Consider the following 22052-nt stretch of genomic DNA (forward strand, 5'->3'; position numbering starts at 1 on the left):
GCTAAGGAATGTTATATCTAGTTTGATGAGGTCTTAAAAAGTGTCTCCCCACAGATTACTTATTAATTCCACAGAGAAGAACAGTAACTATATAGCGGAGACACAAAACAATACCTTGACCAGATGATCAAAATTAATATAACCAGTTAAGGACAGATGGACACCATGTACCTCCAAATGTGATACCCAGAAAAGGACACGACATTACTTCCTTAGTATTTCAGCCAGAGAGTGTATAATCTGAATCTAGCTCTAATCACGAGGACGACAAATCCAAACTGAAGAACATTCTGTAAAACAACTGACATATATTCTTCAAAAATGTCAATGTCATAAAAGAAAAAAAAAACGTTGAGAATGGAATAAAAATGGCTTTTAAATTTAACAACTAGAACATCATTGCCAATTTGGTAGTGATGGAGATAGAAATCAGATCACAGTGGGCTCAAAAAGTGAATGGGAACTAAAAACACAACATCCAGGTAACTCCTGTGAGGAAAGGAGACAGGGTGAACAAGGTACGCCAATTCATAAATGGTTAATAATATACTTTTGTGTGGGACATATTAGGTTGAGCGACACGAATATGCTATCTTTATGGGGCAAATGATGTTAGAAAAACTGTATATTTACATTCAAAAGAATGAAATTGGATGGACCCTTATCTATGACATACACAAAAATCAACTCGAAATGTATTAAAAATTTAAACGTAAGACCTGAAACTGTAAAGCTCCTAGAAGGAAACATAGTGGGAAAGTCATAATATTAGTCTAGGCAATGATTTCTTGGATATGACACATAAAGGATAAGCATCAAAGGCAAAAATAGACAGGTGGCACTACATCTCACTAAAAAGCTTCTGCACAGCAGAGGAAACGTAAACAGTGAAAAGGCAGCCTATGGAATGGAAGAAAATATTTGCAGACTCTATATCTAAGGTGCTAATATCCTTACATAAAGGACCTACTGCAACTACAATTCAACAGCAAAATAAACAAATAACCCAAAAAATGGACAAAGGATGTGAAAGGACATTTCTCCAATGAAGACATACAAATGACCAAAAGGTACATGAAAAGGTGCTCACATCACTAATCATCAGGGATATGCAAATCAAAACCACAATGAGATATCAACTCAAACCTGTTAGGATGGATATTATAAAAAAACAAAACAAAGCAAAAACAAAAAATAACAAGTGCTGTCAAGGATGTGAAGAAATTATAACCCTTGTACAGTGTTGGTGGGAATCAAAAATGGTGCTACCACTATGGAAAACATTATGGAGGTCCGTCAAAAAAATTAAAATAGATCCAGCAATCCCACTTCTGGGTATATATCCAAAAGAATTGAAATCAGAAACTTGAAGAGATATCGGGACTCCCATGTCCATTGCAGCTTTAGTCACGATAGCTGAGATATGAAAATAAATATGCATGGATAAAGAAAATGTGGCATAAGCATGCAATGAATATTATTCGGCCTTAAGGAAAGAAGGAAATCCTGCCTTTTGCAACAACATGGATGAACCTGGAGGACATTATGCCAGCTGAAATAAGCCAGACACAGAAGGACAAATACTACATGATATCCCTTATATGAAGTATCTAAAATAGCTAAACTCATAGAAGCAGAGAGTAGAATGGTGGTTGCCAGGGGTTAAGGGGAGGGGGAAACAGGGAGGTATTAGTCAAAGGGTACAAAGTTTCAGTTATACAAAATGAATAAGACCTAGAGATCTACTGTATAGCATAGTGACTGTAGTCAACAATGCTGTATTGTATAATTAAAAATTTGCTAAGAGGGTAGATCTTCAGTGCTATTATCACAAAATATAACAGTAATAAATAATTAGGGCAGGAGGAAACTTCTGGAGATGGATTTTTTATGGCATAGATTGTGGTGATGTATTCATGGACGTATACTTATATTCAAAGATATCTTTTGTAAACATTAAACACGTACAGCTTTTTATGAATTAATAATAGTCAATAAAATGGCTTCTTAAAAACCAAATTATAGGATAAACATCTATGTTATTTTTGAAATAAAAAAAGGAAGCTTGAGGGCTTCCCTGGTGGCGCAGTGGTTAAGAATCCGCCTGCCAATGCAGTAGACACGGGTTCGAGCCCTGGTCCGGGAAGATCCCACATGCCGCGGAGCAACTAAGCCCGTGCGCCACAACTACTGAGCCTGTGCCCTAGAGCCTTCGAGCTGCAGCTACTGAAGCCCGCGCGCCTACAGCCCGTGCTCCGCAACAACAGAAGCCACCGCAATGAGAACCCGCGCACAGCAACGAAGACCCAACGCAGCCATAAATAAATTAATTAATTTTAAAAAAGTAAGCTTGAAACAAAATGTTTGAACATGTTGAAAAAAAAGAAAGAGTGCGATGCAGAGATCAAGACGGCAGAGTAGAAGGACGCTGGGCTCCCCTCCCCTCATGAAAACATCAAAACTACAATTGCACATAGACTGACCCTCACAGAAATTGACCCGGGGCCTCCCGGAACAGCTCTTCTACAACCAACGCTGTAAAGAGAGAGCCACACGGAGTGTGGTAGGAATGGAGATGGTTGGGACCCACACCCCTAGAAGAGGAGGATATCACAGGCTCGGGGATCCCTGCCCTGGGGAGCAAGGCGTTTGAGCCACACCCCAGCCCTGAGGTCTGACACCAGGAAGACAAGCCCGCTAAGCGGAAGACAGGGGGGCTTACCGGAGTGCTGTAAGAAACCAGGCCTCCTGAACACACGCACAGCACGGACGCAGCAGATTGGAAACTGCCTGGGGCTCTGGCCTGCCTGCCAGGACCCCCCCCAGTGCACGCCGCACAGCTCACACCAGGCTCCTGCCCCAGCCCCTCTCGCTCTGGCATTGCTCCCCACGAAGGCGGAGGTCGCTGTTTCCAATGAGAATGGGTATTATTGGAGGGAGCAGAGGCAACTCAGACCCCGCCCATGCCTCTGGCCAGGGCTGAGGCAGCCATTGCTAGCATGCGTTTTGGTGCACACACTTGGGAGTGAAACTAGCTCCCAGGCAGAGACCACGTTCTCCAAAGCTCCCTTCCCTGTGCACACTTGGGAGAGGATGGGGCCAGCCCAGTGGTGAGGCAGCAACTCCTCAGGCCCCAACCCAGCCTCCAACCAAGGCTTGCACACCAGGGAAAAAGGGAAACCAGCACAGAAGTGCAGCCCTAAGCCCTCAGGCCTCAGCCGCATCCCAAATCAAGGTGGAGACTACCATTCACCCCCAGGAAAAACCTAACTCCCTCAGGGCACCTGCTCCTGGCCTCACACCTGAGAGGGCTGTGATGACCACTGAGCACAGCAGAAGCCCTGGCTTGCACGTAGTTCTGGCTTTAGTCCTTCCAACCCCAGCCTTACCTCCTATGTGGCAAACACTGCCAGCACACCACCGCGACGTATGCAGCCCTGCTCACTTCAAATCCAGCTCTTCCACCAAAGCCACTGGACACGTGCAAACCGCACAGGGACACTCACACACAAGGGCACACCTTCAAGACCAGATAGGTAACTGTTTCACCTAATTTCATACAGACAAAGTTAAACAGAATGAGAAGACAAAGAAAAGAAAAAGAAATAAAAACCCACTGAAAAAACCTTAATGAAGCAGAGATAAATAATTTATCTGATAAAGAGTTCAAAGCAAAAGTAATGAGAATGCTATTGAACTGGGGAAAAGTAAAAAAGACACATAGATCAAGGGAACAGAATAGACAGCCTAGAAATAAATCCACACATATATGGTCAATTAATTTATGACAAAGGAGCCAAGAACAAAATGGGAAGAGGATAGTCTCTTCAATACATGGTGTTGGGAAAACTAGACAGTCACATACAAAAGAATGAAACTGGACCACTATGTTACACCACACCAAAACTCAGCTCAAAATGGATTGAAAATTTGAACGTAAGACCTGAAACCATAAAACTCTTGGAAGAAAACATAGGGGTGAAGCTCTTTGACATCTGTCTTGGCAATGATTTTTTGGATTTGACACCAAAAGCAAAGGCAACAGAAGCAAAATAACACGTGGGACTACATCAAACTAAAACGATCTGTACAGCAAAAGCAGCCATCAGCAAAATAAAAAGCATTCTAGAGAAAGGGAGAAAATATTTGCAAATCATATATCTGGTATACTATATGTATTACAGAAAAAGAACAAACAATTCAATGAAAAAGTGGGCAGAGGATCTGAATAGACATTTTCCCAAAGAAGACATACAGATGGTCAACAGGTACATGAATAGGTGCTCAACATCACTAACCATCAGGGAAATGTAAATCAAAACCACCATATCACCTCACACCTGTTAGAATGGCTATTATCAAAAAGACAAGAAATAAATGTTGGTGAGGATATGGTCAAAAGAGAACCCTTTGTGCAATGTTGATGGGAGTACAAATTGGTGCCGCCACTGTGAAAAACGGTATGGAGGTTCCTCAAAAAATTAAAAATAGAACTACCATATGATCCAGCAATTCCACTTCTGGGTATTTACCTGAAGAAAATGAAAACACTAAGTGGAAAAGATATCTGCACCACCATGTTCATTGCAACATTACTTAAAATTACCAAGTTATGGAAGCAGCCTAAATGACCATTGATTGATAAATGGATAAAGAAAATGTGGTGTATACATATATATGTATATATATGTGAATATTATTCATCCATAAAAATGAAGTACATCTTGCCTTTTGCGACAACATGGATGAACCTCAAGGGCATTATGCTGAGTGAAATAAGTCAGACAGAGAAAGGCAAATTCTGTATGATCACACCTACATGTGGTTTCTAAAGGACAAAAATAAAAAAACTGACTCATAGATACCAAGAATAGATTAGTGGTTGCCAGAGGCAGTGGGTAGAGGGGGTGGTGAAACGGTCCAAAGGTGCGAACTTTCAGTTATACGTAAGTCTGGGAGACGTAATGTACAGAAGAGTGACTATAGTTAACAATACTGTATTGCAGGTTTAAAAGTTGCTAAGAGAGGGGCTTCCCTGGTGGAGCAGTGGTTAAGAATCCGCCTGTCAGTGCAAGGGACGCGGGTTCAATCCCTGGTCCGGGAAGATCCCACAAGCCGCGGAGCAACTAAGCCCATGCGCTACAGCTACCGAACCTGCGCTCTAGAGCCCACGAGCCACAACTACTGAGCACACATGCCACAACTACTGAAGCCTGCGCGCCTAGAAGCCACCGCAATGAAAAGCCTGCCTGCCGCAACGAAGAACAGACCCCGCTCACCACAACTAGAGAAAGCCCACGCGCAGCAACGAAGACCCAACGGAGCCAAAAATAAATAAATAAATTAATTAATTAATATTAAAAAAAGTTGCTAAGAGAGAAGATCTTAAAAGTTCTCATCACAAGGAAAAAAGACTGTGTGAGGTGATGAATGTTAACTAAACTTCCTATGGTAATTGTTTCATAAAATATACATATATCAAGTCATTATGTTGTACACCTAAAATGAATAAAATGTTATATGTCAATTATAACTCAATAAAAAATAAATTTAAAAAAAGGCAAAAAAAAAAAAAAGAAAGGCAAAACGGAGGGAATTCCCTGGCGGTCCAGTGGTTAGGACTCCGCACTTTCACTGCCATGGGCCCGGGTTCAATCCCCTGGTCGGGAAACCAAGATCCTGCAGCCAAAAAAAAAAAAAAAAAAAAAAGGAAAATAAAAAGAAAAGGCAAAATGGGGGGGCACAAGAACATAAAAATGTTGATAATTGTTGAAGTTGATAATTATTGACCTAATCAGGGCTGAGGTTAATTATACGACTATCTCTATCTTTGTGTATGTTTACCTTTCCCCACATAAAAGAGTTACAGAAAAAATTGAGCTGTCTTTAACCTGGGTTGGTATAAGTTACTAATTGGGACTACATTAAAAGTGGGTTCAACATTAAGGTAATGTTTGTTAACAATGACAACAAAAAACAACTCATAGTGTAATTATATTAACCCATTCTATTTATATACATTATATAAATAAATAATCATTATAATGAGGAATGATTCTAAAGTTTCATGTTATATTTCTTGAGAGGATCAATTTTTAACTGGATTAGTGGGTAAGTTTTAAATCATAAGCTGATAAAGTGGGTGATAGATAAATTTTCCTGAATATATACAAAGTCTATTTAAATATTTTATTTTCATAAGGAAACCACCTTGGTAGACAGTAAACCTGGTTCGACGTATGTGGGGAAGCACAGCGCATGTGTGCATCTGGCAGAACACCCAGTACAGAAGAGAGCAGGTGCTGTTTTCCAAGACACCTACTTGTGCGTGTCCCAATACTATAGTTAGAAAATGGCTCAAATTTTTAGTTGCTTTTCCCAGAACTTGAAGATCGTCTTCCTGTTTATCTTGGTGGGATGCCTATGTTGTACTTGTGATTTTTCTGTTCTCTGTAATGTATTAAAACAAGATTGCCACAGATGGGGAAACAAGAGGTCATTAGTTAACAATCAGATGTGTGATTTCCTGAGCAGAAAAGACGCTCTCTTGTGCATTTTAAACATTTTTAAAGGAGAAATAGGGCTAGTCTCTTGAAGGCAAAGCCTGTTCACCGGGCTTTCCTCAAGACTCGGCACATTCATTTCTAAGTTCATTTCCTCATTTAATTCTGTCCTTTGCATTTAATCTCAATTTTGCCTCATTCTTTTGTAAGTCTCTCATCAGTTCATAGTGGTTACTGCTTTATAGTTTAAGTAAACATTGCCAGAAGAACAAAGTAAAGTGAAAGAGGTGGACAATTAGCTTTCCTCCAAGCTGGTGTGATATGGAGATGACAGCACCTTTCCTTGAATTCATCCTTCAGGTTTTAGAACAGTTGATCTTCATTAGGTTCGGGGCAGGGAAAAAGTTGTACTAATTACTGGCTTTGGGAGACACAAGCCTTTGTTCTCCCCAAAGTATTAGGTAACACTCCTACTGCTACTCATCTCATTGCCTTACTCTTGTTTCATTTTCTATAAATGGACATAATAATGGTACCCACCTCATGGTGATTGTAAAGATTAAATGAGATAATATTTGTAAAATGCTTAGAACAGAGATTGGCACATAATAGTAAGTACCCTGTAAGTGTTTATAAGATAAATTCCTGCATGACAGTGTGGATCTTCTCTATAACATTTGAATAAATGACAACAGTTACATGCCGGTGGAGTTCTAGAATCTCCTTGGTGAACTTGTCATTCACTGGCTATTGCATGGTCAGCAGATAGTTTGGTGAAACCTCACTAATTTGGAATTAGTTCACAGGTTATTAAACCTGAATAAGTGAAAATTCTGAAATCATAGATCTTTGGAAGTATTTGAAACAACATTTTATATTTGTTCTATTCATGAAAAATTTGGAAGTGTCACATTTGACTAAGTATTTTCAAGATACACATGTTAAGTTTGTGATTTTGTATACTTAATTGGAACAAAATGAAAGCTAATAAAGGTTTTGATACGGACATCTAATCTTTTAGGTAGATATCAATGAAAATACATGAAAAAAGCATAGAGAGATGTAAATACACTTCTTTGCATGCCGCAGACCTAAATAGTAATTTTTAAAGATATTGCTGGACTACTTTTAATATCTACAAATAACTAAATTTAGAAGAATCAAGTGTTTGTAGAATGAGTGTTCCCTAGCAAACTTGAGAATACTTAAGAATCAGTTATCATTACTACAGCAAAAGGAGGCCAAGGAAGTCAGATTTCACTTGTATTGAAATTATATTTTACTTTTATAATTTACATATGTCAAAACGTTTTAAAAGCTAACTTTTTAAGCCATTTTTAAGACTTTCTAAATTAATCGATTTGAAATCTTGATTAGTGCAATGCGCAGGGCTAGCAATTCCTTTTTCTTTTTTCCCATCCCATCCTATCCGCCCTCTCTTAGGGCGTTTACTCTGAGCTCTAGGTTGTCATTATTTGTTTACACGTCCGCCCCCTGCACGGAACTTATCTGTCTTCCAAAGGCCAAGCTAATTGGAATTACTGTCCTCTTTCACCAGATTGGATCCCCAGGGTACTGTTTATTTATATGGCAGAATTTAATGACAGTTTTAAGTTCTGTGTAGTTGATGAAGAGTTTTTGGATTCAGGCTAGTTTTTTAAAAAATATTTTACGAAGTGGTTTATAAGTACCTATATTATTCTGCTTTTAACCTTACACATTTCAGCTCTTGTGCTGTTAATCTGGAAGGCTAACATCTCAAGGACTGCTGAAGTTACCTGCAGTCTATTCAGATGGTACAGAAGCCCAGCACAGCATTTCCCACATTAGCAGGTGCTCAATAAAGATGGTGAACATCGCAGTCACAGCCCTTTTTATTCCAAAAATAAATGAAAGGGCGGAAAGAAACACCCTTGGCCTAGTTCTGGTAAGGTTTTTATGTACTATAAAAGAAAGAATTGTACTCATCAGCATAGCACAAATTCTAATAATAAGAGATACTTCTGTTTAAACTTAAAAGTCGTTAATGCAGTAATGCCCATTTGCCCTCCCTCCGCCCCGCGCCCCGGCCAGATCCACTTCTCAGGAGCAGTTCCAGCAGTTTGAGCTCAAGTGCCTGAATGTGGACCCTGAAATGAGCCTTGATTAACTTAGTCGACTAGGTAGCCAAACATTTTTTCACGAGGGTTTAAACTCCGCAAGATTTCACAGGATTTAAAAATGGTAAAAAAAAATGCATCGAATTTCAGTACCTTTAAATTTGGCTCAAACGGGGCACAGGGGCTTGGACTGACCGCAGGAATACTTAGTTTTGTTTTTAACAATTTCGGGCCTTCCTGAAATACAGGCTGAATTGGCGTAATGGAAAAAGGAGCCTTGGAATCCTAGAGTCTGGTTTCTGGGTTCCGTCCCAGTTCTGCGTGACCTTGGGCAAGTTACTTTACTTCTCTGAATTTCCGTTTCCTCCGATGCAACACGACGGTGGCAGCAGCCACCTTGCAACGTAGTCTGGAGCGCGCCTGGAACACACCCAGTCGGCTGCGCACAAACAGCAGCCATATTAAGGCCGCCCAGCTCCGCGGCGACCTCGCGGCCGCGCTCTGCCCAGCAGGTGTCGGTACCGCCCGGGGCGCGGGCCCGGCGGCGACGGCGCGGCCCCCTCCCTTCCGCCGCTCTCGGGCCTGCCCCTCGGCGTCCCCGGGCGGGCCGCAGCAGCGTCCCGGGCCCGCCCCGGACGCACTTGGCGTGGGCGCCGAGGGCGCCAGACCGGGCTCCGAGGCCCAGCCGGCCGAGTGCGGGAGAGCGGAGGCGGCCCGGGCGCCGCCCGCGCCCGAGCGCGAGCGCGCGGCCACCGCCCCCCTCGGCCCACCCCTCGCCCTGCCCCGCCCCCCGCCCTCGCGCGCCGCCCGCCCGGGTCGCCGCGGGGCCGTGGTGTACGTGCAGAGCGCGCAGAGCGAGTGGCGCCCGCACGCCCTGCGCTGCTCCGCGGGCCGAGCCGGCCCGCCTGGGACGCTGAGGCGGCGGCGGCCGAGGCGGCGGGTCTCGCGCGCCGGGCCTGTGTGCCCGAGCGGAGGTCGCCGTCCGCCGCGCAGGCCGCGCTCCCTCAGCCCTCCGCGGCGATGAGGCGTTGAGGCGGCGGCCGGCGCCGCGCGGCGGGACCGGAGGACGAGGAAGCGGCCCGGCCGAGGGCGCGGGGCGCTGGCCTCCCGAGGCGAGGGGCGGCGGGTGCATGGCGCAGTGACGGCCCTTGCCGCTCCTCCAGCTCCCCGGCCCCAGGCGAGGCCGTCCGGCCGCCACCCCTCCTGCTCGGCCACCGCCGCCGCCGCCGCCGCCATGGCGAATGACAGCGGCGGGCCCGGCGGGCCGAGCCCGAGCGAGCGAGACCGGCAGTACTGCGAGCTGTGCGGGAAGATGGAGAACCTGCTGCGCTGCAGCCGCTGCCGCAGCTCCTTCTACTGCAGCAAGGAGCACCAGCGCCAGGACTGGAAGAAGCACAAGCTCGTGTGCCAGGGCGGCGAGGGCGCCCTCGCCCCCGGAGCGGGCCAGCCCCAGCATCCCGGCCCCGCGCCGCCGCCCAGGGCCGCCGGGGCCGGGGCCAGGGAGGCCAGGAAGGCGGCGCCGCGCCGGGACAGAGCCGCCGCCGCCGTCGCCGAGGCCGCGGGCCCGCGGGCCGCCGGAGACGCGGCGATGGCGAAGGCGAAGGCCAAGCCGGCGGCCGACCCCGTGGTGGCCGCGTCCCCGCCTCGCGCGGCGCCCGGCGGCCAGGGCTCGGCGGCGGCGGCGGCGGCGGCTGCCGCCGAGGCGGAGCCCGCGAAGGAGGAGCCGCTGGCCCGCTCGTCGCTGTACCAGGAGAAGGCGAACCTGTACCCGCCGAGCAGCGCGCCGGGCGAGGCGCTGAGCCACGGCGGGGGCCTGCGGCCCAACGGGCAGACGAAGCCGCTGCCGGCGCTGAAGCTGGCGCTGGAGTACATCGTGCCCTGCATGAACAAGCACGGCATCTGCGTGGTGGACGACTTCCTGGGCAAGGAGACCGGGCAGCAGATCGGCGACGAGGTGCGCGCCCTGCACGACACCGGCAAGTTCACGGACGGGCAGCTGGTCAGCCAGAAGAGCGACTCGTCCAAGGACATCCGAGGCGATAAGATCACCTGGATCGAGGGCAAGGAGCCCGGCTGCGAAACCATCGGGCTGCTCATGAGCAGCATGGACGACCTGATCCGCCACTGTAACGGGAAGCTGGGCAACTACAAGATCAATGGCCGGACGAAAGTAAGTGTGTGCCGGGAGTGGGCGCGGGGCGAGGGAACGCGGTGTCTGTGTGTAAAAGGGATTTCCTTCTTGTGCAGCACCCGGTGGAGCAAACGGATAGCATCCACCTCCTGCCGGCTCACACACTTCTGCGTCTGATTGCAAGGTCTTCTGGCTAAACTTAGGCTCTTCCTTGAACTTTGCAGTTTTCTTTTTTCCCTTGCACAGTGAGTCGGGTCAAACCTCGCTGGAGCTCTAGGCGCCCGACGGGGATTATTAGAGTGCTACCCGAAGCAAGTGCTGGTTCTGCATCAGCCTTGTGTTTGCAGCGGCTCTTAAATTCCCCGTGGGCTTTGAACCTCTCATCAGCTTCCGACTTCCACAGTCGAATGTTGTGTTCAGTGAGGAACCTGCCAGCTGACCACAGAAAGGTACATGTAAAATAAGCATTTAGGCCGAAGGCTCCTTTCCTTATGTTCAGGAAGAGCCTGCCTGTTCCCCTCCCCCTCTTACAGCTCTCATCCCTCTCCCTTGTCCCTGCTGTTTTGAAACCCACTGCTAAACGGGGGAAGAAGTATTTCCGTTTTCAGACCGCTCAGTGTAGGTAGGTTACATTTTTAGCATAGGTTTCCTTTATTTGCTTTTGTTAGTATAATCCCGCTGTTGAAAAAGAACCGTTTTGTAGCTTCCTGGAAAGAAAACAAAAACCCCATGGAATTGGCTCACTCTTAAGTCTCGGTTTGGTGAAATCTTTGTTTTCTCTTGACTATTGTAGTCGTTCCCCAACAGATTCTTCCGTTCCTACCTGGTCTGATCGCTCTTCCCTCCTCAGTATGGTAGATGATAGACTCTCCTTCTCTGTACTCTCTTGTGGTTCTTTTCCATTTCACTCCCCAGATCTTAATCTTTTCTTTGTATCCAGCTCCACTCCAGGCCACCCTACTCCACCCTCCTCCATCATCAATCTCTGTCTGATTTTGTGAGTTTGAGGAGATTGTTGAGGAGATTATCACACGTGGGTGTTTGTACACAGACACTGATTCTTCCCAGTAGTTCTTTTGTGTGTGTCAGACCATCTGTTTTGACAGTCATTATGTGTGACTCTCAGACTGCCCAAAAGGCTAGGCGTACGCAATGAGGAAAGTTCTAAACGGAAAATTTGGTGGGAAAAGACAATGTAAAGTCTAATTTATGCATTGCTGCTTCGTTGCTGGATGAAGGCGTGTCTTAATATCATATGGTCGCCAAAAAAAAAAAAAAGGTGAACGCTTGCTTAACACTAAGCTGGAAGGAAAAAAGAGCCTGATTAAACGCCAGCTTCGGTCTTTAATGCAATTCTCATTTATATACATATATATTTTTAAAATTTGTTATAGATCAAATCTGAATATAGCCATAAACCGTAGAGGAAGGAAAGCTTGGAAAAGCTTGAAGGCACATTAATGTAACTGTACAAGACTGACCGAAGTATGTATACAGTTGGGGCACAAGCTTCAGGTGAAGAAGATAATGTCCTGAATCTTCCTTGCTCTGCTTTCCTTAGTTAATTTAGCTTTCCAAGTTAAGCTAAATCCTCTTCTCTCCTATCTTCCTGTTTTTGACTGCTCTTCTCAGGGAAGGGACAGCAGTCAGCCTGGCTCTTACCAAAGGGCCTGCTAATGGGGAGGCTGTTAGAGAATAGACACCTCTTTCCTCAGGAGTGCCAGTGGTTGAAGGGCCGTTGAGGTTCTAGATCGCCTGACTACACAGATCATGTGAAGGAAGGATGGATTTTAAACTCTTTAGAGTTTGATCTTATGCTTACGTTAATTTTAGGGACACAATTTCAGGATCTGTGAATGGTTTTAGGGAATCCCTTTCATTGTACTTCTTGGTTGAGAGAGGTTTTGGTAATCTTGTTTGATTGTGTAGTTTAAGCATTCCTAAAAGAAACTACAGATGCTTGCTTTGGGGGAATGGAAAGGCAGTCAGATTACCAGCCACCATATACTGAGCAACCTCAGTGTGCTAGGCACCAGGTTAGACTCAATACAGACATGGTCACAGTAATTTTAATCCTGTGAAATCGGTAGCATTATTCTTACTGTACATTTGAGGATATTTTAGCTCCGACTTGGCTAAGGCCTGCCACTTACGACACCCTAGCTGAGATTCAAACTTGGGGTCATTCAGACATCAAGTCCTGTGCTTTTTCTACTACACTGGATATGGGTAGGATATTAGGTGAGAAGATGTAGATTACTTAGCACACTACTGGGACTAAGATTTGATATACATACTTTGTTGACAGTGAGAGCATTAGCCTTGTATGTGAATAATTGTAGTTTATCTTTGGACTGTAGAAACTTCTTTCATTACAATGTTTGTTTCAGATAGTGACTGAAAAGCCAGTTAAATTTATCTGCCTGGATCATGCTTATACTCCTAAGAGAGGCAGAATATGGGTACTATATGTGATGGCAGAGAGGGTCTTCAGTTGAGGGTTTTATTATCCTTTACGACATTGTAGTGATTTTAAAAGGTACTTGCCTCAAATGTGTGGTATTTTTCTCACATAGATTTTCACAGCAACTCTGTAAAATATTTAGGTTGTTGGTGTATTATCCCTGTTTACAGATGAGGAAAGTGAGCCTCAGGAAAGGTCGCTTGCTGGAAATCCTGCAGCGTGCCAGGACTTAAATTCAGGCTTTCAGACCGAGATTTGATGTTCTTCATTTACACTGTCTGTTCTGTTTGGTCTTTGTGCATGTCAGGGCCTGATAATCAGATGACATATAATTTATAATTGGCTGTGGCTCGTTCAGTATATTCTTGGATTTCTCCCAAATTTCTGCTGCCAGCACGCTTATCTGGCCACTGTTTGTCCAGCTACTTTAAAAGAGGAACTACAAGGGAAAGATGAAGAAATACAGGAAAAAAACAGGAACATGATCGTGGCCACTGAGCTCCAGTTTCCACTTTCTCTGGTCCTTTTTTGGGATTTTCCCCCATTTTGCCCTTAAACTGCCCTTTGATCCTTTATCCTTTCTCACACCCTTTCTTCCATCAAGAAGACTTGCAGTGATGTCCAAGAGGAAGGAGTCACGGCCTGCTGATTTGTGAGGAGTAGCTTTGTGTGGGCTGTAAGAAATCATAGGTGTCTTTACTTGGTAGAGGAAGAAGAATGCAGAGGAGTGCAGATCCTGGGAAAATGTGCAGCTGTTCAGTTGGAGTTTCTTTTTTTTTAAATTTATTTGTTTTATTTATTTATTTTTGGCTGTGTTGGTTCTTCGTTGCTGCATGTGGGGGAGCGGGGGCTACTCTTGTTGCAGAGCACAGGCTCTAGGCGCACGGGCTTCAGTAGTTGTGGCACGTGGGCTCAGTAGTTGTGGCTCGCGGGCTCTAGAGCGTAGGCTCAGTAGTTGTGGCGCGCGGGCTCGGTCGCTCTGGCATGTGGGATCTTCCCGGACCGGGGCTCAAACGCGTGTCCCCTGCATTGGCAGGCTGATTCCTAACCACCGCGCCACCAGGGAAGCCCTCAGTTGGAGTTTCTTAACCACTCTGAAGGAAAACGTTTGCCTGTTACAATAAAACTAGTAGAATCATATACATGTTTTTGGAATTTTGTCTAAAACTTACTCTGTTCAGTTAAAATGTACATAAAGAGAAGGAGCGATAAAATAAGACCAATACGCAGCAGATTCTATTCCTGAGATTTTTCACCAGTCCCGCAGTTAATTGGGCAGCTCTAGCTGATTATGGCTTTTAGAGCAAAGGGTAGGATAAGGAAAGACCTGATCCTTTATTATCACTACCATAGAGATGTGGTGTCAGTCCTCTTAGATGTTACAAACAAAACCAAACGAAACTGCCTTCTCAATCTACTTCTGCCACTTTCTCTATACTCTTGGCTCCCAGGATGTCCTAATTGAAGCAGCTTGTTTAATGTTTTAATAGCTACGTCAGAGTCGAGATCAAAGTCAATTATTCTGTATTCAGAAAGGCTGAAAATATTACAACTTCCATAGTAGCAGTTTTGTATAGCGCTTTACTGTTTTAAAAGAGAAGCAAGTGGACTGAAGAGTAGTCTTAATAGGTTGTGACAACCAAGTTCAACTTTGTAGGAAAACATTTTGTACGGTGAATTAGTGTACGTGTAGTTTACATATATGGTAACTTCTTTAATTCTAAAGGAATTTTAGTTTAAATTAACAGGTTGTTGGTTTTTCAGAAATGTTTATAGCTCTTCCCTTATCTACCGCCTAATAAGCCACAAAAATTTCCTGCAAAACCTTAGTCACACAGGAGGAGAGCATCTGAACATAGAAGGATAGTGGACTTTGTCCTTCTGTGAAACCTGGCTTGGATTCTGGATCTGCCACTGTTTCCGTGTCCTTGAGCCAGTTGCTTAAGCTTTCTGAGCCTCAGTTATTCCATTTGGAAAATGGTGTTAAATGATGCCTGCCTTTTCTGTCTCTCAGGCTTGCTGTGACGAATGTATATAACCTTGCATGTAAAGGCACTTTTTAAATTGTAAAGCACTATGCAAAAGTGTCCTTAACTTACTCTTCTCATTTAGAAAATTTTCTGCTTTTCTGATTTCTTTCTTTAAGAGTCCTGTGCTTTTCCTCTTTAATAAGCTAGAGGAAAAAAGACTTTAGAATGATCACCCATTTTTGACTACACACACACACACACACACACACACACACTTTTTTTTTTTAAACAGAGGAAAATGATCACCCATTTTTGAACACACACACACACACACACACACACACACACACACACACACTTTTTTTTTAACAGAGGAAATAAGTCCCAGAGAGGTTAAGTGCCTTGTTCAAGGTCAGAGAGCTGGTTAGTGATTTACTTCATTCTTATATCTGCACCTTAATGCTGCAGCGCCTGTAAAAATCACGTGTTCCCACTTAACTAATTTTGGTGTCTTTTATGCCATTTTTGAGGCTACACTTGAACATTTATGACTTCCTTTTCTTCTCCCTTTTACTCCTGTCACTCTACAGTTTGGCTTAGCTGACATTCTAGTTTAAGTTTTCCTCCTTTCAAGAATTCCTCCCTAATTTCCCTAGATGTTCTTTATTTACCTCCTTTTTTCCTCTGTTGTTGAAGCCATTTTCCCTGAAGCAGGCCCACTCTCTCTTATTTCCTTAGTTGGAACTGTCTTTCTGCTCTGTGTTTCTGATTGAAATGTTTATTCTCTGTTTTCCTTTCCCCCCTTTCCCCCATCGGGCATGAAGTCTGTCTTTGTTCATCTTCTAGCATGTTCTCTGAAGCCTGTGCCTTCCCATTATGCTTTTGGATTGATGTTATCAGCTTAGTTGTTTTTATTTAATTTTTCTCTTTAGGCTTTTAAAGCAACACCAGATGTTTCAGTCTCCCTTCCATTTGCACACATTCTTGGTCAGTGTTTCACAGATGCATTTCAGCGCTGCATTTGCATTCTACCTCCTTTTCCACTATGCGTTTGTTTCTGCACCTGAAACGTCGTTTGTGGCCACAGGATGGCATTCACATGATTATCTGAACCATATTCATGGCTTGTCTTTGACGGTTTCTGTTCCAGCTCAAAACTTTCTATTCTAAAGAACAAAACAGAGAAACAACCAAAAAAACTGATAGATGATTAACCAAAGTCTTCCCTTAAAATGGTTTATTTCACACCTGTATTTCTTAGCCCAGACTCTGAATTGTTCTGCCATCTTTACTGGAATGTTTTGTGCTTCATTATCACATTTTTCCAGAACCAAGCCACAGTTTTATTTCTGAAGAGCTTGGATGGTATCTGTACCCTCTGTCTGTTTGCTCGCTGAAATCACCGGAAAGTGTTCTTGGGTTTGGATTTCTCGTTTTCTTCATTCAGTGCCCCAAACCCCGTTTCTTCATCAAAGCAAAATGCATGCACTCTTGGCTTCTCCTTACCGTGTTCTCTGAGTCTTGTTTGGATAGTCTTTTCATTCGTTCGTTGATTCAACAAATGACATGAAGTGAGTACTTTGCATGCACAGGTACTGTCCTAGGAGCTAGGAATACCTGAACAACGAGAACAAAAATGCCCCCATTCTCAGGGAGCTTAAATTCCACTTGAGGCAGGTGAGGGGCGGGGAGAGACAGTTAATAAAGAGATGTATGAGTAAGTGCATGACACATTAGGTGGTAAATATTAAGACAAAAAAATAAACAAGGTAAGGACAGAGTGACCAGGGGGTTTTCTTTTACACAGGCTTGGTAAAGTAATACGATATTCATGTAGAGGCTTGAATGAAGTGAGGGCCTGGGTTATAGAGGTACGTGGGGGAAGAACAGTCCAAGTAGAGGTATTAAATAGCACACACAGCGGCCCTGACGTGGGATGTGCTTGGTGTGTTCAGAACACAGCAAGGAGGAGGCCACTGCGTCTCTAGCGGAGCAGAGGGGAGGGACCGAGCGAGAGTGGTAGGCGATGGGGTCAGTAAAGCAGGGGTGGGGATGTGAGGTCAGTTCATGTAGGATTTCGCCTGTGAGCCGCGGCAGGAGTCCTGGGTTGTATCCTAGGTGACACAGGAGGCCCCTGGAGAGCTTGTTCTAGGAGATCTCTGTGGCTGCTGTGCGGGAGCAAGGGTGGAAGCAGGGGCACCAGGTAGGAAATTCTTCCAGCAGCCTTGGCCCTGGGAGGTGGTGGCTCACATTAGAGCAGTAGCTGCAGACCTGTGGAGAACTAGTTGGATTCTGGATATATTTTGAAAGTAGAGTCAGTGAGATTTGCTGATGGATTGGTCGGAGGAATGTGAGAAAGGAAGGAGTTGAGAATGTCTCTTGGTTTTTGGCTTGAGCAACTGGAAGGAGATAATTCTTATTTCATCTTGCTCCAACCCTCCTGCTTTTCTCCTCTGGCCCCGCTCTTTCAGTTTCCATTTAGAGCAGATTGTTGACACTTATTTCACAGCTCAATCCAGAGGAGAAAAGTTCCATGCTCTGCTTGTCCACATTCCTTCAAATTGGCCGTGTTTGCTGCTCCTGCTGTTGACCTCGCAGCGCCATCCTTTCTTCTCCAGAGGCTTTATGGCTTCTTTGCACAGTATACTCTCATCAGCTCTGCCCCTGGGGCTGCCTGCGGGAAGTACTGCAGGACATCTTGCTGAACTTCTGGTGCTGTCAACAAGTAGGTCTGTGCTCTCTTACATGAACTGCTCACTTAAGATGGCTTGTAGATACAAATCCACGTAAGAAGAATTACACAGATTCTGAAATTTAGGGAAACACTGGAGAAAATTGAATGGTTCAACCTGAGAGACAAGCATAGATTTAGATTAAATTTCAAAATAAAATTAGAAATAGAACATCTTTGTTTAAATATGCTGTTGGAAGTTAAAGCTATTGTAGAAAATTGAGAAGAGGTAGAATGACCATAAAATATCAAAAATAATTCCTGACATATAGATGCAAACGGCTCTGTGATAGCTGAGGAAAAGAAGGGGGAAGTGTATGATACTTTAGGGATCCGAAAAGATAGCAGAGAAATACAGCTCTCATCCACTTGATGCGGAGCCTGACCCTGGAATTAGAAATAAAAGTACCACCTATCAGATGGGAAGTGATAGGGTTAAAATTATAATATAGTGCCCAGGACTTTTAAGCATAGGAAACCTTGCTTTTGACTTTAGGGTAAGGGAGGGTCACAGAAGTATGGGTAAACATTAAAATACTCTATATGAAATGATTAAAAAAAATTAAAACCTGAAAGGTCAAACTTGAGCTATAGAATTGAGGAACCTTATAATCTCAACTTAATGCAAACAACATCAGTTTCAGCCTGATTTTTGTATACATGGGAAATGTCAGATCTGGCCAGTTAATTGAAAGAGTCTAATCAGGAGTTTGGGGTATGAAAAGATTGACCGCATCTGAATTTTTTCTCATTAATATTGGTACTCTCATCTGTAGATGGTAACTAGAGGTTCTGAGTCCATAGTTTTGTCAGTAATTATCCTTTATTCTATCTCTAGGCATTTTTTACCTTCTATTATGTCTTCCACTGACTCCTGTTAGCATTACTTCTCTGAAATACAGCCTTGAAAGTTACTTTTTAATTAGAAAATTGCGTGATTTCCCCCCGTAGGCCAGGTCTTCGTGCTGCTTCAGTAGCACTATTGACCACCCCACCTCTAGAATCTTTGATCACTCATTTACTAGCCTGGATCTGAGCCTTTCAAGTGTTGTTTTCTCAGTATATTTTTCAGAATTTTCCTTATTTTCTCAGCTTCTAACTGTGGTTTTTTCTTGAAGCTCAGTTCTTAGCTTTCTGCTCAGCACTGTGAGAAGACACATGTAGGGGGAACTTGAAGCATCTATATTTCTAGACTTTTCTTCTCAGCTTATATTAGTTATCTGTTGCTATGTAGCAATGTAACAAGTTGTACCAAAACGTAGTGACTTAAAATAACACCCATTTATTATTTCAGTTTCTGTAGATCGGGAACCTGGACACAGCCTAGCGGCATCTTCTGCTTCGCTGCCTCTCACAAGGCTGCAGTCAAGGCGTCAGCCAGGGGCGGTGGTCTCCTCCAGAGGCTCAAATGGGGAAGGATCTGCTTCTAGGCTCACTCAGTGGCTATCAGCAGCGTTCAGTTTCTCGTGGGCTGTTGGACTGAGGACCTCAGTTCCTTGCCACGTGGGCCTCTCCAGCACAGCAGCTTGCTTCATCCAAGTATGCGAATCAGAAAGGCAGTAAAGAATCCTCTGTCGAGACTGAAGTCCCAGACTTTTGTAACTTAACCACAGATGTGACATCCCATCACCTGTGCTGTATTTTTTTGGTTAGATAAAATCACTAGGTTCATTTCATACTCAAGGGGAAGTAATTACACAGGGGTGTGAATACCATTTCTTAAATTGCTTCTTCCTTTATAGTGTTTGCCCCTGAAGTGATACTGGTTTTTTTTTAAATTTATTTATTTTTATTTTATTTATTTTTGGCTGCGTTGTGTCTTCGTTGCTGCACGCCAGCTTTCTCTAGTTGTGGCGAGCGGGAGCTGCTCTTCGTTGTGGTGTGCTGGCTTCTCGTTGCAGCAGCTTCTCTTGTTGCGGAGCACGGGCTCTAGGCGCTGAGGCTTCAGGAGTTGTGGCGCGCGGGCTCGGTAGCTGTGGCTCGCGGGCTCTAGTTGCTCCGCGGCATGTGGGATCTTCCTGGACCAGGGCTCGAACCCGTGTGCCCTGCATTGGCAGGCGGATTCTCAACCACTGCGCCACCAGGGAAGCCCTGAAGTGATAGTTTTAATGATCTGTGGTTTGTTTTCTCCTTTTGCTCTGGTCTATATCTTTTTCTCCCTGGGTGATCTTATGTGCTGGAGGAAGCACAAATTCTTGAGCTAGTTTGCCGGTGTTCAAGCTCTTGTTTTGCTACTTAATTGCTCTCTGATTTTAGGCAAATTTCCTAACAATTAAAGTATCGCTTTCTCATCAGTATATTAGGAGTTAATAATGGCACCTAATTCAATAAGGTTTGTTCAGAGATAGGTGAGATACATGAGAAATGCCCAGCAGATTATCAGTGTTCATTTAATTTTAGCTGTAACTGTAATAGCAGGAGGAGGAGAAGGGGAGCAGCCGTGGCTTCAGCTGTTGGGCTTTGTTCAAGACGCCTTGACCGTCTCTGACCCCGGCATCTGGAAAGGACTGATGGACGGCTCCGCTTGGATGTTCTACAAGTACTGCAAACCCAGCGTGGTTAAGACTGAAGTCTCCTCTTGGAGGGGATCAGGGTTGGTGGGGCTCTCTGATGGGAGAACAGGTTTAAAACTGAACCTGTTTGCAAAACCCATTTATTTTTTCAACAACTATTTGTGGTGTCTAATATATGCCCGGATCAGTGCTAGGCACTGAGAGTACCACGATGCCCAGGTCAAGGTAATTCTCTCTGCCCTTCCCAAGTTTTATTGTCTGAGGGGAAGATAACACTGAACCTGCAGTTCCATGTGTGATGGATGTTCATGAGATGTACTGGAGGCCATGGGAGCATGTTAGAGGAGACCTAGGTTGGTCTGCAAGCCAGGAAAGGTGTCCTTTTTTTTTTTTTTTGCGGTACACGGGCCTGTCACTGTTGTGGCCTCTCCCGTTGCGGAGCACAGGCTCCGGACGCGCAGGCTCAGTGGCCATGGCTCACGGGCCCAGCCGCTCCGCGGCATGTGGGATCTTCCCGGACCGGGGCACGAACCTGCGTCCCCTGCATCGGCAGGCGGACTCTCAACCACTGCACCACCAGGGAAGCCCCCTAATTGAGATTTTTAATCACTTTATACCTGGACTGTTATACAATATTATTATTTAATTCATTCTCCATGTACCACCTACATCTATCTAATATAAGTTTACTAACACTTATAAAAACCTTACTCAAAAGTCTTCTGAGGTTTATTTAAAGGATACAATTTGATTCCTAGGCACTTAATGCTCCCCAGCTACTTAGGCCCACCCCACCTATCCACCCTTATTTGCTACCCCTCTTTGAAATACAGCCACTATTTCAGCCAGACTATTTTCTGCCTTTTTGCTTCGCATCTCACTCCTCCCAACACGTCTGTGAGTTCTTTGACTGGTTTATGCTCCCAGGATTCAGATGTTATGCATCCCTTGTGCGTCCCTTAGCATCTAGCTTTTAAGTCCCATCCCCCGTATCTCACTGAACTCTGAACCTCCATTGATCTCTCTTTTCTCAAAAATTTTGTATATCTTTTATTCCTGAAGTATCTTCTCCAGAAAGTTGTAAGAGCAGGGGAGCTGTATTATATACTCTTTGGTCTTACACAAAGCACTTTTTGTTGTTCTGGTTATTTATTATTCATATGCTAACACTTAGTGAATTGCCCTCAACCAACCTGCCGTGTACCACCTCTGCTTCCCCTCTTTCTATCCATTTTCTAAAACTACAGTAAGACCTTTTGAAAGTCTGTGAGCATTTTCATCCTATTGTGGTCAACTCTCCTTTCTATGCTTACTATGCTATTTCCAGTCCCTATTTTCCAGATAAAAATAACCCAGGCCAAGATGGCCTAAACTATTTTTAACTCCAAGTACTGGGAGAAAGGTCTGAAAGTGAAATGAAGTTTTAGCCATTGCCTTGGCCCACGGTCGGTTGGTAGGTTACGCATTGTGGTAGAAGCCTGCACATCCATGAATCTCGAGGGCAGAGTGCATGTATGTCTTACCTCCCTCATCCCCACCAGTGAGAATCCCCAGGGAACATGTGTCACTTCAAAACAAAGGTGCATAATAGACACGATGTTGAAAGTGACCTCTTACATACTCTTCTCTGTGACCCAGGAG

The 22052-nt window shown here is 44.6% G+C and overlaps 1 protein-coding gene across 1 annotated transcript in view; it reads left to right on the top strand.

Moving 5' to 3' along the window:
* The first annotated feature begins 9579 nt into the window (after positions 1 to 9579).
* Positions 9580 to 22052, top strand: part of EGLN1 (egl-9 family hypoxia inducible factor 1) — a 56964-nt gene continuing 44491 nt past the window's right edge. Inside the window, exon 1 of the mRNA XM_030839555.3 lies at positions 9580 to 10772. Within this exon, the coding sequence (XP_030695415.1) occupies positions 9837 to 10772 (936 nt within the window). The 5' untranslated portion in view covers positions 9580 to 9836. The remainder of the gene's footprint in view (positions 10773 to 22052) is intronic.

Source organism: Globicephala melas, chromosome 16 (genome assembly GCF_963455315.2).
Source record: "Globicephala melas chromosome 16, mGloMel1.2, whole genome shotgun sequence".
In the NCBI taxonomy this organism is placed as follows: Eukaryota; Metazoa; Chordata; class Mammalia; order Artiodactyla; family Delphinidae; genus Globicephala; species Globicephala melas.